At 36.7% G+C, this 17,098-nt stretch overlaps 2 protein-coding genes across 4 annotated transcripts in view; both read right to left on the bottom strand.

Annotated features, from left to right (window-relative positions):
- Positions 1-17,098, bottom strand: part of LOC136026532 (rap guanine nucleotide exchange factor 4-like) — a 788,659-nt gene that overhangs the window by 307,708 nt on the left and 463,853 nt on the right. The gene's annotated exons all lie outside the window — the stretch shown is intronic.
- On the bottom strand, positions 10,004-10,964 carry LOC136026530 (complex I intermediate-associated protein 30, mitochondrial-like). Its single transcript, XM_065703195.1, has one exon. It carries the CDS (start codon positions 10,931-10,933, stop codon positions 10,070-10,072), a length of 864 nt encoding a protein of 287 aa, XP_065559267.1. The 5' UTR covers positions 10,934-10,964; the 3' UTR covers positions 10,004-10,069.

Genomic DNA, 17,098 nt, shown 5'->3' with positions numbered 1-17,098 from the left:
TTGACTTTTAGGGGGTGTTTCCCACCATTTTCTAAAATGAGGCAAATTTTCTCAGGCTTGTAACTTTTGATGGATAAAACTAAACTTGATGAAACTTATATATTTAGAATCAGTGTAAAAATGCAATTCTTTTGATGTAAATATCGGTATCAAAATTCTATTGTTTAGAGTTTCGGTTACTATTGAGCCGGGTCCCTCCTTACTACAGTTCGTTACCACGAACTGTGTGATATCCCTCTCTCCCTAGCTACAAAACAATCAGAGAACCCCATTGCAGAAGTTTAGGTGCAGTTTATGTTTTGTAGTTTGTCCATTGCTTACAGATAGTGTTTGTTATTGGGAAACATACGGAAATTTTTCGTTGGGTAGTTATCTGATAGGGGGAGAGGAGAGTTTCTGGGTGTTTATTCATGAGAAGAACATTTTTTCACGGAGAGGGGAGAGGGCAAGACTTATACATAAATTCATCTTTTCCACTTTCCTTAGCACTTCTCAGCTAAACGAAAACTTAACAGAACCCAAATAAAATATTCCAATTTGAGAAACCATATTTTTCGCGAGGGGGTATTTTTCAGGAGAGGGTTTTTCACGGAAGTGGGAGAAGTACACACCTAGACTAGTAAAAATTGATAAGGCGAAGCGAACCCCCATTAACAGACATAAAAAGGGTAAATAAATCTGGCTATAAGAATTTGTGACGTCCGGTTTTTTCTTTTTTTGTGACAATAAAACAGAGCTTTTTTTATTAATCATCTTGACAGTCATTTAGATTGCGACCCTAAAAAGCAAACAATCCCAACAAGGTTGAACTTATAAAGATTTTAACTTGTGTTTTACCCAGTGTAAGTACGGTGATTGAGTTGCACAAGAATTCAGCTATACAAGGGATCAGTTGCACGGTGGTTCAGTTGCATAGTGTTTTAGTTGCACAGTGGTCCAGTTGCACAGATCTTCAGTTGTGCTGGGGTTTAGTTAAACGTAGTTGAGTTGCACGAGGGCTCAGTCAAATGGAGTTCAGTTGCACGAGAGTTCAATTACGCGAAGATTCAGTTACACGGGGTTTCAGTTGCACGGTGGCTCAGTTGTAGGGTGGTTCATCTGCACGTTCGTACAGTTAAAAAAAGGGTAAAAGATACGGCATTAGATTCTGAAGGTTGAAACCGGCGGTTCTGATCTCCGTCTCAAGGCCCTTCAGCCAGGAAGTGCAATGGGGGAACGAGGGTCATCCTGTGTTTTTGCACATCCTTCCTATAGATACACGTCGTACAATGGTCGTAGCGTGGTCATACAGTTACACAGTGGTTTAGTTGCACGATAGTTCAGTTACAGTGGTTAAGGTACTTGGGGTTCAGTTACACAGTGGTTCAGTTGCAATGGAACCGATTCTAAAACCCTGTGACCCTATATTCTACACCTTGTCGAATACGAAACTGATCAAATAAGTCGGTCAGTTCGTTCTCATAATTGCAAAACTTTATAGCTCAGCCCCCCCCCCCCCCCGGCAAGCACTACCTTTCCTAGATATAGACAGATTGCACTTCTTTCAATATTGTTCAGGAACGACCGAAGGCGGATTTTAAAGGGTCAGATAATGGTAAAAATTAAAAAAGGACATTTTATGACATTGTCTTAGATCCTACGAACCCACAGATAGCGCAGAGGGCGTTGACAAAGCCTCGTCACTTGTCCTGAAGCTGTGCCGGAGTAGTGAGTCTAATGACGTCTTCTCATTCTAGTACTACGGATGTCTCAACTGTCTTTAGATCTCGGTCTGACATAGCATGATTTTTGTAAAATTTGGTGTTGGGGTTTTGGAAATCGCTGATACAAAATGCGGGGGAAAACGCAATATTAGCCAGCATTCTGCCGAAAAAGGACCTACAAAATGTGAATAGCCAACTCTAAACCAAAAAATCGTATACACACTTTAGTAGGACACTGCGGGTAATATGATCGTTGAATCAAGACTTTGGACACATTTCTTTCTGCATAATTACAGAATTTCCAATCCCAATTTCATAATTGACAAAAAAAAGTATATGGACGGCGTACAGGCCTATTAGTCTCTAAACGACTTGTATTTCCTATCAGCGATTCAATATTTACAAGAATAATTATAATTATATGCGTATTACTTTAATCTCTTCCAGATTGAAGTAAAGATGTTCAAAAAGCTTGGCAGGTGAAAAAGTCTATTATTAGGCGCTCCTTTTAGTCCCTTCAAGTCTGCTAGTCGATGGTAAACTTATCAAGGGTGAGCTACATTCTCAAAAAGCATTCACTGAGAACATTGAAGTAAAAGGACCGTCTTCAAGTGTTTTATATAAACAAAATATATAAAGTAAATAAAGTAAAAAGGACCTATATAAGTAAAAATATAAAAATATAAGTAAAAATATAAGTATAAAATATAATATAAGTAAAAGGACCACTTCTGATACCAGTTCTTCTCTGTTGCCGTCCATCTTGGGTTTTATCTTCGGCCACCATTCCAATGTTCTTCGAACCAGCATCTGACATAAAAGATACTAGAATCGTCAAAGGATATAAGGATCCCGCGTCATCTGGCCCTGATAATATTCTTGGTAAAATATGTTCATGCTTCCTTCCGTCATTTATCACTTAATACGATATTTCCACCTTTACTTTCATCATCGATAATTTTGACAGACTTTGCCCTAAGGTCGACAAAGGCTATATCAGAAAATGGGAAGGCAAAATTCTCCAAGACTTACTTACAGATGATACGAGTTTCCTAGACAAAAACGACTAGTAAATTAAAAGAATATTTGGAGGGTTTGAGTGTCCCGGAAGCAAGAAGGGGTCTAAAAATCAAAGACCAAGTCGCTTAGACAAAGAGTAAATTACGGCAGAAGAGTTATTTTTTAGGTAGCGAGAAAGTCAACCAAGTGGATAGCTCCATTGACCTGAGTTAATAAAGGTGATGAATAGAGTACAGATGTAAGAGGTAGAAGTGAGAAGGTGCAGAGTGTTTTTTCACACCTAAAAAAAGTTTAGAAGAATCGGACGGTAAGTCTGCAGGCTAAGGCTAGAATATTAGAAGCCCAGTTAATGGCTGGGGCCGGCGGTCCCCTCCTTCGGATATTCCCCCTTGAAAACTTCCCCCACGCTCAAAATTAAGCAGCCACAAAAAAGTACAAAATAGATACCTTAAAATGTCGTTCAGATAACCTAAGGGATAACAAAATGACCTGATAAAAAAAGAGGTAGGCCAGGGGCTGGTTGGTCTCAAAACACTTTTGACTTAAAAAGGACTAGAACCTCCAATTTCCGATCGAATGAGCATCGTCCTATGTCTCTCCAGCCACGAGGGGGATGTTGGAAATGAGGAGGGGGCAGTCCCCTCCTAAACGAAATAAAGACTGTTCCTTCTGGGATTTAATGTTATTCTTTATTTACGTAGCAAAGGCATAGAATAGAAATATACTAAGAAATCAAGAGGGATTATACATCAATTTCTACCTCCACCCCCTTCCCTAGAAGTAATTCTGTTTTACCTGAAGGTTCAATGAGTGTTACGATGTTCTGGCATCACAACATCTCCTTTGAGATATTATCCCCCTCCCTTACTACAAACAGTCAGAGAGCACTCTTGTTGAGGCTTCAAACTCTCATCTAGAAAAATTTAGAATTTTGTATTTTTTGCCAAAATAAGATTAGGAATTTTTTGTCTCCCCCAGGGATAATTGTATCGAGTCAAGAGTCCTAAGACTATGAAAAGGGGCTCATCCAAATGTATTGGGGGGCAACTATCCTCCTCAAAACGCCCCTTTTTTCCCCAAAGACATCCCGTTGAAATTTTGAGATAGGTATTCGGTAAAGCGTAACTGGAAGGGCCAATAAACATACGGGGATGACAAGACCCAATAGCCCCTATGGAAAGGGCTGTAACTTCTGCAATTTGTCAAATTTTTACGTATAGTCTTTTTTATTGGGAAACATTCACCAATTTTTTTACGAGGGAGTATTTTGTGGTGGGAGGGATTTCCATGGGATGAATTTCCAGTGGGGAGGAATTTTTTTAGGAGGGATTTCTTTAAAATCATATACAGAATTATTCTTTTTTGTCTTTCTTTTTCTTTGGATGCACAACTTAACATTTGGAGAGTGTTACGTTGGAATTGTCAGGGGTACATTTTCAGCAGGGAATGATGTACGAGGCCTTATTTTTTAAGTCTCATTGAATCTTCAGATAAAATTTTCGAAATTATTTGAAATTAAAATTATTGAAAATTGTTGTCTTATCCTTCTTGGTTCCAACGTATATTTTGGATCAATGCCTTAAATTTGGGTTGATTTCATTTTACTTTCTGGGTTGTCTTTTTTGTCTTTTTATTTCTATCTGGTTTGTTTCGTTCGCATTTTTGCTCAGAATATGTGACGAACTGATTGACTCCATACATTTTTTTTCCGAATTTTGTTGCTGAAATAGGCATGTTAAATTTCATTAAAAGGGCAGACATTTGGTCCTTTCGGTACCAACTAGGATATCTGCTCATCATTTTGAGATACCTTGTCTGTAATTTCTCTGAGGCTGTTCAATTTTGCATCTGGGGGGATTATCACTTAACACCGTTAACGACAGTGCTTAAGTGTGGTTTTGAAACATGAGGGCTTCGAAGGGTGGATGAAGATATGTTAAATACTTTCCATGGAAGCTGTCTAAGAATAAGCTGGAGCTTATACTTTTTAAGAATACTTTCTAAGAATAGCATAAGCTAATCGTTTGACTGATCATGCGTCAAAAAACGTTGATCCCAAAAACGTTGGACAAAAAACATTAGACAAACAGTGGACAAAAAACGTTGAGCCCACTTTCCAAAGGTATAATGATAGAAAGATTAAAATCATTAGGCGATTGTTTATGCAAGAAAAATTATGCTTTTGGCTACTCATTTGGTGCCAAACGAAAAGCAGATCGTGCCCAAATGGATTGGAAAAAAGTCATGGAGAAGGGTTTACAGCGGGGCTTTGTGGGAGAGGGTTAAGGGGAGAAGCTTTGAATAGGTCGTGGTGGAGGAGTGTACAAAGCTATGTTGGCTTTAGGTGGCTTGGTGCAGCGGTCAGTCTTTAGAAATGGTAGGATTAACAGCTAAAATAGTTACTGATTCAAACTAAGTAGCTTACTAATGTGCAGCAGCGATTTTAAACAACATTTTAATCTCAGAAGACTGTAGTAACTATATGCAATAGGGACTTTAAGAAATGTTTTATTTTAAGCTTTCGGATAGATGGTTACGTTCATATTGATCCTATATACTAATTATTCATTCTAAGTTTGAGTAAGATTTGTGACAACAGTTGGTTTCTTATAATATTTAAATATAAGACTATGCTTATTTTTCAGGCGTTTACAGAGAGCGAGTTGCCAGATGTAACTAAAAACAAGGTTACTAATAATAATTATGCCGCCATAAAAAAGAAGGTCCTAAACCCAAGGAATAGAATTTTTCAGGATTCAAGAAAAATCAAGCTGGCACAAAGAGTTTTATATTTTCAATGCTAAATTTAAGAATTCTAAATTTAACTGTGAACATTTATTTAAGCCTTTAAAAAAACATCAAATACTAATATTTATAAAAAAAATGGATATACGGCCTCAATACCTTCGAATTCCTCGGCACTACAGCTAAGTATCTAAAAGCCGCAATTCCCATCAAATGAGCTAAGGCTCTTAATGTTTGTTAAATTAAAAAAAAACAAGTTTTTTTAAATGAAAGTAAGGAGCAACATTAAAACTTAAAACGAACAGAAATTGCTCCGTATGTGAAAGGGGCTTTTCCTCCTCAACGCCTCGCTCTTTACGCTAAAGTTTGACTCTTTCTCTTAACTCTATTTTTAAAACAGTAAGAAACTTTAGCGTAAAGAGTGGGGCGTTGAGGAGCAAAAGCCCCTTTCATATACGGAGTAATTTCTGTTCGTTTTAAGTTTTAATATTGCTCCTTACTTTCATTTAAAAAAATATGTTTTTTTCTATTTAGTTTTTGGACGTTTTTGAATTAATTCATGTTTTGATCTTGGCTCTCCGCACATAAATAATTAAAACGAAATTTGCATATTGATTAATTGCAATTAATCGGAAGATTTTGAGAAAAAGGGAGCGAGGGAGGAGGCCTAGTTGTCCTCCAATTTTTGGATTACTTAAAAAACCAACTAGAACTTTTATTTTTTTACAAACGTTTTCATTGGTAAAAAATAAACGTATGTACAGTCCATAATATCCATTATTATATGTAAACAGTGGTCAAAGTTTGTAACTTACAGCATTAACTTGCTCAAAATTTTGATCGGGTGACTTTGGGAAAAAAAGTGCGTGGGAGGGGGACTAAGTGCCCTCCAATTTTCCAGTTCACTTAAAAAGGGCACTAGAACTTTTAATTTCAGTTAGAATGAGCCATTTCCCAACAGTCTAGGACCACTGGGTCGATATGATCAACCCCGAGGAAAAAAAACAAATAAACATGCATCCGTGATCTGTCTTCAGGCAAAAAATAGAAAATTCCATATTTCTGTAGATAGGAGCTTGAAACTTATACAGTAGGGTTGTCTAATCCGCTGAATCTGATAGTGTGAATTTCGTTAAGATTCTGTGACTTTTAAAGGGTGTTTTCCCCTATTTTCTAAAATACGACGAATTTGTCCAGGCTCGTAACTTCTGATGGGTAAGACTAAACTTGATGAAACTTATATATTTAAAATCACCAGTAAAAAGCGAATTTTTGGTATAAGTGTTAGTATCGAAATTCTGTTTTTAGAGTTTCGGTTACTATTTGAGCCGGGTCGCTCCTTACTAGAGTTTGTTAACACGAACTCTTCGATAGAGGTAATCCAGTTCATAGTTTGTGACAACATTTTTACTGGATGACTAAATCCATACCAAAACAAATGGCGTAATTTTGTCGAAATCATATGGAAGGGGGGAGTCAAAATTGGAGCCATTTTTCTTAAATCAAGTGAAAATGACAAAGAAAACTGAAAAACGAGCCACATATTAATAAAAAAAGGTAAATATGTACTAAAGAAAACTGACCTGTTTCAGTGGATGCTTGAATTATGTAGGCCTATTTTAGTTTTGACAACATTTTGGAGAAAGACAATTTCAGCAGGTAAGGGAGGGGGAGCTTGGATCTGGGGAAAAAAAGAAGGCTAGGTTAGGCAGTTTCCCCCTGTGCCCCATAGCAAATTACACCCCTGACCCCAGCCTCTTGCCATTCAGTGGTCGGAGAGATGTAGGCATGTGGTTCCAGAACTACGCAAAGTTGTATATTAAAAGAAGGATTTCTTATTATCATACTTACTTATTCAAATTATTTACTTGACAATTCCACTGTAATATTCTCTCCATATGTACGATTGTGCATTCAAAGAGGAAGAAAGACAAATGAAAACAGCTCTGTAGGAGAATTCAGGTAATTCTTCTTAAAATTTTTGAAATGAAAACAAACTTAGTTCATAATACCATTTATCGTACCTACACAAGAAATGACCTTTTTTGAAATTTCGATTCATTTCTAAGTAATGAGTGGCTTTTCTATATATGGAGAGTTTGAATTGCTCCCTAAGCCTAAAGGCACATTCCTGTTGAGCAAGCAAACTTTTCCGCGAGCATCTCGATATGCAAACCTGTCTGCTTAGTTAACTTTTTTGTCAAAGCTACTCGCCTTGAGCAGCTTTCGTAAGTGCTAAATCTAAATATTTTTTGTAAATAGAAGATCTATCTCTTCTTATGTTTTTTACAAAAACAAACAACACCAAGTTTTGATTTTTGTTTCCACTTTAAACTTATTTTTAAACTTATATTTATACTTTTATTATATTATATATATTTTTATTATTTATTATTTTTATTATTTTTTATTTATTATTTTATTATATTTTATTTTATTTTTTTTATATTTATTATTTTATTATTTTTGTTATTTATTATTTTTATTATATTATATTTTTATTATATTATATTATATTTTTAAACTTATTTTTCCTTCAATTCTTGCGCAGCTTCTTTATTCAGGTCCTTAATAAGGGTTAAAATGTCTTATCTCTCCTAAATTGGAGGTAATTAGTAATTATAAAAAAGAATAACTGAAACTAAGGAGCAACATTAAAACTTAAAACGAACAGAAATGATTCAGTATAAATAAAAAAGATCATGGCAGTGTTGTTTCTAAATTAAATTTTAATAAAAAACAAGCAAAGATTAATTTTATAAAACAGAATTTTTCCAAAGGAAGTAAAGAGCGAAGTTGAAACTTAAAACGAAATAAAATATTACTTCCCAGCCTATCTAACATCTATCAATAAAACTAGTGCAAACAGATCAGCTGGTGATACTTCCCAATGTTTGTAAGATTAAAGAAAACTGGCACTTTCCTGGAAAACACGAAACAATACAGGGATTTTTGATACACTAAATGTAAACTATTTAAGGGCACTTTTAACAGTATAAAAGTAAAGCATTTTTAGATTGTTGCTTATTTTCGTTTAATTTGGCATCACTTCGGTTTTTTTATTTGGATTGACTGTCGTTTTGGATCCAAAAAGACATTTCATGATTTTTTTGCAGACAAGTTCGAAGTGAAGGAATCTTATTAGTATTAAAACTACGGACTCACTTTAGAATTTGTATTAAAACTTGATATCCTTCGTTTTATAGAGAGCGAAAACTGGATTTCTAGAATTCATATTACGGTTAATATGTTCTTCATTTCGAATAATACTAGGTGAAACCAAGATATTACCTGATAAATCAATCCAATATTCTGTATTCTGTTAAATGAATCTAAACGTACAATTTTTATGCCTAACTTTAAATCGCGCTATAGATTAGTTTGTTGTTGTGAAGCTGCGTATTTGATTTTGACTCCTAAGTCAATATTCTTGTTTTCTATGTTGGGCTTTTGCGTTTTTAGTAAACCGCTAGTTTTCTGCAGTCCTAGGAACATAAGGAAATATCACCAATTTATTTATTTGCACTAGTTTTATTGATATATGTTAGATAGGCTGGAAAGTAATAATTTATGTTCGTTTTAAGTTTCAACTTTGCTCTTCAGTTCCCTAGGAAAAACTTTGCTTTTTTAAAATTAAAATACCTTAGTGACTACTATTGACCTCGCACAAAATCTTTTAACGGAAATTTCTCAGGGGTCTTTGAGCAAGCTTGTGTTGCAAAAACCCCTTTCACCACTTCTAGTTTCCAATATATAAATAAAGAATCTATACTTTTGAACCTTGAAGACCATTTGGTCCTTTTCTTCTTTCTTATCCCAAAATATAGAAAAAAAATTTGAATACAATGATTTTAACACTTTTATAACAATATTGATTTTTCTTTGGTCTAGTGTCTAGAGTACAGGGGAAAAAAGGAAAAAGTGTTTTTTTTTTTAAACAGACACATCTTGGATTGCACATCTTAGAGCACACCCAGATTGGCGATATTTTGAAATATCGCCAATTGACAATATGGCGGTATCAAAAATATTTAGTATACTTTTAAAGTCAACTAAACAAACAATATATTGTATAGAACAGATACAAGATAAAATTGCATCATTAAAAATCCAAACGGCCTGGAGTACCTGATGATTTTTTTTTCTTTAAAACATGGCTGCCATTTCATTAAACTATTGCCATGCAAGGGCATGTCCTTTTGTCTGATACTGCTGCATTTCTCTGAAAAAAGACTTGCCAAAAGCTTATCTGTCAATTTTGAAAAATGTGGGATGATCAAGACCCTAGGAACATCGGAACAATTCTTCCGATCCATCAGATGGGACCAATTACACCTACTAAGTCCCTCGAAGTCAAATTCAACGGGGGTCTCATGCACTTTTAATGCCTTCAACCCCAGTGTCGACTGGCAGGTCTACCTTATCACGGCCCATTAAATCGTATACATTTGAGGACCGTCATCACTGACTAGTACTCACTGGATTCGTCCATATTTCTACGAATTGCGATTTAAGGTGATCAATTAATTTAAAAATTGGCAATAACATATTTTATTCATAATTGAAGCTTATTCACATAACATTACAGTCAGAATAGTAGATTAATCAGTAAAATCTGGAACCTTGTACATTTCATAGGCAAACTTCTCTGTATGACTAGGATCATACTGCAAGGCTATATAATCTATTTCCAGCCTAAATGGGCCAGATACCTTATCAGCACAGACAATAGCTAAACTACTAATCCTGTCAAGGGGGACCGGCCCTTGATGGTCCTGAATTCTTCCTTTTGCTGTGAGCAGAAATTTTGAAAAGGGAATTTTGGCTATTTGCCAATAAGGACCACCCCTTGTAAACAACAAATAGTTCCACTGATCATGCCATGTTACATCAAAGTAACCAACACTGGCAAGATTAACACGGTAAGTTCTGCCGTCACCACGAACTCTCATTATTAAGTGAGTATATAGACTCCAATCATAGTAATCTTCCCGTTGAAAAGACTTTCGTGGCTCCGCGGACTGCATACTACAATACCCAGCTCTTGATGTTTTCCCATCTTTCGGGACGGTGGTATCCAAATTTCCAGTGAAAGCAGCATACCCCAAATTACTTCTTTCTAAAGATGCAGAGCTGAAACCAAGACCCCAATCTGTGTCAGTACTGACTTTCCAAGATGGTAAACAATCATCTTCTTCAAACAACCATAAAGGCTCAACATGTCCAGGGTTGATAAATTCAAACGGATCATGTGTTATTCTTTCTTTAACTTCTTCCTTCCAAGCTTTAACTTCGTGCTTTAGCTGCTTAAGACCGTCTCTGACATTTTTGATAATATTCTCATCCTTTTTTTTACGATAGCCGCTTTTTCTGTCATTTTGGTGAACAAAATACGATCTTGTGGATGCTACTGGAATGCCTTCAGGAAAATGACGCAGAAGACTAGGGAGTCTATTTTTTATCATTCCCTGTAAAAAGTAAATATACGTATATATTAAACAACAATCATAAAATAAAAAATTACAAGCGTTCATCGAAACAAATGGCAGAAAATTTGAAAATTCGAAAATAAGAAAACATTGAGGCTCGTGTTTTTCAAATTTTTTAGGGGGATAGGAGGGTTTTCGAACATGGTCATAGAAGAATCATCCTTTGTGTAGGTAAAACAATAATCCTCCCTTGCATTTTAAAGTGCCTAAGAAGACAAATATGAAACAGGTCTGGGTCAAACAAAGTCATCAAACGCAAGATGGTATTTGTGATTTTGTAGACACTAGCGCCAGGTCCAAGTTTTCAATATTTGGTTACGCTTAAAGGGTAGCGAACATCTCAGCTGAAATTTCAGGTTTTCTAACGTTAGCAGCAGTGCTATCACTTACTTGAAGTACTTTTACTTGAAGTACTTTTACTTGGAGTACTATTTAAGTAAAATTTTCCATTGCTTGTACTTGTGCTTAAGTAAAAACTCTAGGGTGTACTTATTACTTGATACTTAAGTAAGATTACGAAATACTTATAACTTAAGAAACTGATAATGTACTTGTGTTTCAAATACTTTACCTTTGACACAAAAATTTTTTGTCCGTGTGTTTCGGCAATACACAAGAAAACATTGCCTTTGGATTTAGAGTAGATTCAGATATAGCTCCATGTCCTATTTTTGGATGTGAAATAAGATGTTTGTCAATGACGAAAAAAACATTACAGTATGATTATCACTTGGCTTAATTTTGTTTAAAAGTTATATAATAAAAAATTGAAATTATTTCACAGTTCACTGGTCGTTAGTGAGCTAACATCCCTTGTATTGTGCTTAATGTGCTTAAAATACTGTAGTCCATTTGGGCTTATGTTTCTGACATTAGTGTTTAAGTTTTGTCATCTTGTCAACTTAACCAGATTTCTACCATTTCATCATCTTCAGGACCATATTATTGGTAAAACGACTGAAGCTATGAATCTTTACCGATCTAAATGTTGTCTGCAATAAACAAGTCTGGGTAATTCTAGCTGGATCCAATGCAGTGGCATTTTTTCAAATTCATTCCGGCAAATTCAGGTATTCAGACGAATCTGACTTCAGATTTGTCACTCCTTTCATATGTTATAAGCCCTACTAAATTAAAGGAAAACTCGCCTTTACGGAAAAAAAAGGAAAAAACTTTTTTTACGGAAAAAAGAAGTTTTAAAGGAAAACTTCTATTTGAGATAGGATTTGTGATACCAGAAATTGATATAAGTCCTGATCTTAGGCACCTTTGGTCTAGCTTTCATTCGGATCCGTTGCTCCATCCGCAGGTTATACTAAATTAAACAGAAAACTTATATTTTTTTCAGCAGTTAAAACCCACTCCACCTTGTTATATTTGAGCTAGGGTCTTCATACTAAAACTTGTTATGCGTCATGGTCTTAGGCCTCTTCATTTCAATTTTCATTCGGATACATTACTCCAGTCGCAAGTTACTCCGAATTAAACGAAAAACTTTTCTTTAGCAGGTAAAGCCCCCTCCCTCTTGTTCTATTTGAGCTAGGGTCTTCGAGTTTCAACTTTATGTGTCTCATGGTCCTTAGCACCTATGGTTCAATTTTCATCCAAATCCGGCCGGCGGTTCTCCCACTATACTCGATTGTACAGACGGACAGACAGACAGACAGACGGACGGACAGATTTTGCGACGTCTTAGGTAGCCACGTTGGCTCATTGGATCCCAAAAATGGAAAGAATAGCATATCATCATCACCTGTTTGGATGGTGGAAAAAATCCATCAAGATAGGTTTTCGAGATCCGTCTGTCCGTCCGCCCGTCAGTGCAATCGAGTATAGCGGGAGAATCGCCGGTCGGATTTGGATTAAAATTGAACTTTTCGGATGAAAATTGAACTTAATTAGGGCGATGGGGAGGGGGCTTTAAGTGTTAAAAATTTTTAGTTTTTCATTTTATTCAGTGTAATCGAATGGAGAGATCAATTTCCATGAAAATTGAACAAAGATGCTAAGAGTATGATACGCATTGAGTTCTGGGATGGCGACCCTAGCTTGATTAGGGGGAGGGGGCTTTAAGTGCTTAAAAAGTTGAGTTTTTGTTTAACTCTGTTTGACTTGCGAATGAAGCAATGGATCTCAACGAAAATTTAGCCAAAGATGCCAAAAACCATAAGACACATGATGTTAGGAGCCGAAGACCCTACCTTAATTAGGGCGAGGGAAGGGGGCTTTAAGTGCTAAAAATAGTCGAGTTTTTCATTTAATTCAGGGTAACTTGCAAGTGGAGTGATGGATTTCAATGAAAATTGAACCAAAGATGCCTAAGACCATGACAGGCATGAAGTTTTGAGATGAAAACCCTAGCTCAAATAGAACGAGGGAGAGTGGATTTAAGTGCTGAAAAAAGTCGAACCTTTGGTTAAATAAAGTATAACTGGCGAATGGACCGACGGATCAGAATGGAAGCTCGGCCAAAGATGCCTAGGATCAGGGCTCATATCGAGCTTTTATATCACCAATCCTATCTGATATAGGGCGAGAAGAAGGGAGTCTCAAGTTTTGAGAAATTTATGTTTTCCTTCAATTTAGTAGTTCCACCCACGGCTTGCCCAAAGCCTGTAAATTACCCTTTTCCAAAATGAGCCATACTAAAGCCAACCTTCAACCAAATATTCCATCCCCAGAGAAAAATTACTTCTTTTATTCCTTTTTTCCCGGGAGATTTCCGACTTAGTCTCATGGTTTTTGCCACTTCATGGTGTGAAAACTGCTGCTAGAAATAGATAATTTGCAACTTCTGCAAACTTCTACAGCTTGACCAACCGTATGAATTGCCTCTGAATCAGTGGGCTTGCTTCAGGCCCGTGATTTTATAATATATGTTAGTAGGGAGTTTTACCGACCATCTGAATTGACTACGCAGCATGCAGCTTGCTTGAGTGAAAACCAGCCAATGGATGTAGATGCCATACATTTTCATAGCACGTCTGAAATTTAACTTGAAAACTGGAGGCCCTTTTCTTGTAAAGGCGTCGAGGGCAAGATATGTCATCGAAGTGTGAATCGAGACTTCATTTTCATACTCTTCTTTTCTTTCAGCACGCTGAGAACCAGCGACCTTCGGCTAGCTGCCGAAAGTGTGGATTTTTGCAGCTCCTCTTTACTGAGCTTTGATTTCTCTTATTAGAAAATTCTGCAACTGACTCACTTGGCTCCTTACTTTTAAAATTGAGTTTTTTTGTTGCTAAGGTTTTTACTTATTTATAGGAGTGTTTTCACTGCACTTAATTGTTTTGATAGTCTTTCCCTTTTAAGCCGTTGCGTTGAAAATTGGTTCAGTTTATTTTTTGGACTTGGTGTGTACCAGCCAAACGAGGGAAACAGATAAAATGGAAATTCCAGTTCTTGATTAAGATTTCCGGGAGAGGAATAACGGGGAGCATTTCATAGGCAAGGGAAAGAGCTAAGAAGCCTTCAGAATGGCTTTAACAAAAAGGTAGCATGGGCTTGATATCGTAAATATATATATATATATATATATATATATATATATATATATATATATATATATATATATATACTAGCTGTTGGGGTGGCGCTTCGCGCCACCCCAACACCTAGTTGGTGGGGCGCTTCGCGCCCCCCCAAGCCCCCCCGCGCGCGTAAGTCGTTACGCGCCATATTAGTTACGCGCCATTGTAGTTGTGTCCCTGTGTCTCACCTGTGAATGGAGATAGACATAAATATATGTTTTTAACTACGTAAAACATGCGAATATACAACATTCTTCGCTGTCCCATTGTCTGTGCATATAAATAGATTGTCAGGTTTACTGACTCTTGAACATGCAACATATAATTGTTCATGGGAAAAACAATCCGTATTCAGATCTATACCTCATTATTCTAATGATGTGTCACTGTGTCCCGGTCGTCATTTATATTCCCTGTGTCCCGGTCGTCATTTGTGTCCCGGTGTCCCAGTTTGTAATTTCTCTTTGAGTGTCCCGGTCGTCATTTATATTCCCTGTGTCCCGGTCGTCATTTGTGTCCCGGTGTCCCGGTCTGTAATTTCTATTCGAACAATCCCTGTGTCCCAGTCGTCATTTATATATCCCGCCTGTGCCCCCGGCGTCCCCGTGGTAGTTATGTCCCTGTGTCCCGATCGTCATTTATATTCCCTGTGTCCCGGTCGTGATTTGTGTCCGGGTGTCCCAGTCTGTAATTTCTCTTTGAGGTTCCCGATCGTCACTTATGTTCCCCCTGTCTCGGTCGTCATTTGTGTCCCGGTCTGTAATTTCTCTTTGAGTGTTTTTTCTTTTTAGTTTTTTTTTAGTTTTTTACCTTTTTCTTTTTTCAGTTTTCTTTTTCTTCTTTATTTTTCAGCGTCACTATGAAGTACATATCGACGAACCTTTGTTTTTTTTAACTTAAATCTGGTAGGCATTGATGACCTTATCCAAGTCAAAATCCCAAACCCAATCATCATCGCTATCATTTTCAGTTTTGATATGTTTTGACTCTAGCTGTCCAGGTGGATTTTCATCTAATTGCGCGGTTTTGCGTTCTTTAGCCGCAAGCCTGTTTTCTTGCTGTTCTTGTGATTCCCCGGCACGCTTTCTTTTCTTACTTTCTCTATCAGCAGCAAGTTTTTTGGCATAAACTCTTTGAGCAGCTTCCTCGGCTCTTGTCATTGTAGGTTCTTCAGTCATTTTACAATTAAACATTTTTCCGTGAACAAATGTCTTAAATACCGTTAATGACGTCACCGTCAAAGCAAAAATGACGACAACTAACTTCATGACGTCAGTCGACACAGAAACATGACGTCACCTGACAGACAGACACACAGACAGACAACTTGTTTTTATATATATAGATATATATAAGCTGTGTAAAAATACATATAATAAGTACTTGAAGTAGTACTTGATACTTAAGCAAGAATTTGGAAAGTACTTGTTGCAACACTGCTCATGTAAAAGGCATTAAACAAACATTTCTGAGCACATGCAGAAACAGCTATTACAAAAACTATTGCTCATGAAAGATTCTGATTACATTTTAAATTAGAGAAAAATGTTGTATTAGAAATTCAATTAGACCTCAGACCTGTCTGTGCCTCCAAAACACCACAGATCATAGGCAGTGCAATAGCGCTGCCTAAGTAAATAACAATGTGGGCACAATGTATCATTTTTTCAGACCAGGCCACTTCGTATAGAGGGAGCTGTCGTAGAAACCTCGAAAGGGGCTCATTAGATTGAAAATAAAACTTCGAGTGACCTTTTAAAAGTCAAAAGTAATTGGAGGGCTACCAGCTTCCTCCATCATTTCTTCGAACACATCATATCAAAATTATTAGGTAGCGACTGTATTCAGCATATTTGAAAGGTCCAATAATGACGTCTTTGGGGGTGTCAACCACCCCAGGTCTTCAGGGCAAGGATTATAAGTTATGCTAGTTGTCCATTGTTAACATACAAGATTTTATGGACGGGTGGTTGTACAAACTTCGGAGAGGTCTCGTTTGATTGGAAATCAGAAATTCTAGTGCCCTTTCTGAGATTCTAAAATGATCAGAGGGAAATTAGCCTACCTCCTAATCTTATTTTCCCCAAATGAAACCAATCGAAACTTTGAGACAGCCATTTTGTTTCAAATAGTCCAAAGAGCATATAAAAATGCCTCCAGAGTTGACAAAAACCCCTAGAGTCAGGAGGCAAGGGTTGTAAATTAAGCCCGGGGGACATTTATGGTTTTATAGAAGGAGGGGAAGGTTTTCATGGAAACTTTAAAGTTGGCTAATTTGATCTGAAATTGATGATTCTGTTTTCTTATTTTAGAGTCAAATTTGATCAGAGGGCAACTACCTCTCACAACACGTCCTCTTTTCCCCAAATGCGTCCAATCACAATTTCGAGATAGCCACTTTATTCCATATGGTGGAAATGATAGCCATTTTAATTTTATGGGTTGTATAAAATTTGAAGGAGTCTCATTTGCATGAAAATAAAAGTTACAATTTCCATTTTAAGAGTCAAACATGATCGGAGGGCAACAGGCCCCTACCCCCTCCCCCGCCATGTCGTCTTTTCCAAAAATATATCTCATTGAAATTTTGGGATAGCCATTTTGTTAAAAA

The sequence above is a fragment of the Artemia franciscana genome, chromosome 4, assembly GCF_032884065.1.
Source record: "Artemia franciscana chromosome 4, ASM3288406v1, whole genome shotgun sequence".
Taxonomy (NCBI): Eukaryota; Metazoa; Arthropoda; class Branchiopoda; order Anostraca; family Artemiidae; genus Artemia; species Artemia franciscana.
Note: the sequence above shows the minus strand (reverse complement) of the source record. Positions and strands in the feature narration are given on the sequence as shown.

Excerpts from the sequence above, each read along its gene's own strand:
- LOC136026530 (XM_065703195.1), bottom strand. The coding sequence starts at position 10,933 with ATGATAAAAAATAGACTCCCTAGTCTTCTGCGTCATTTTCCTGAAGGC.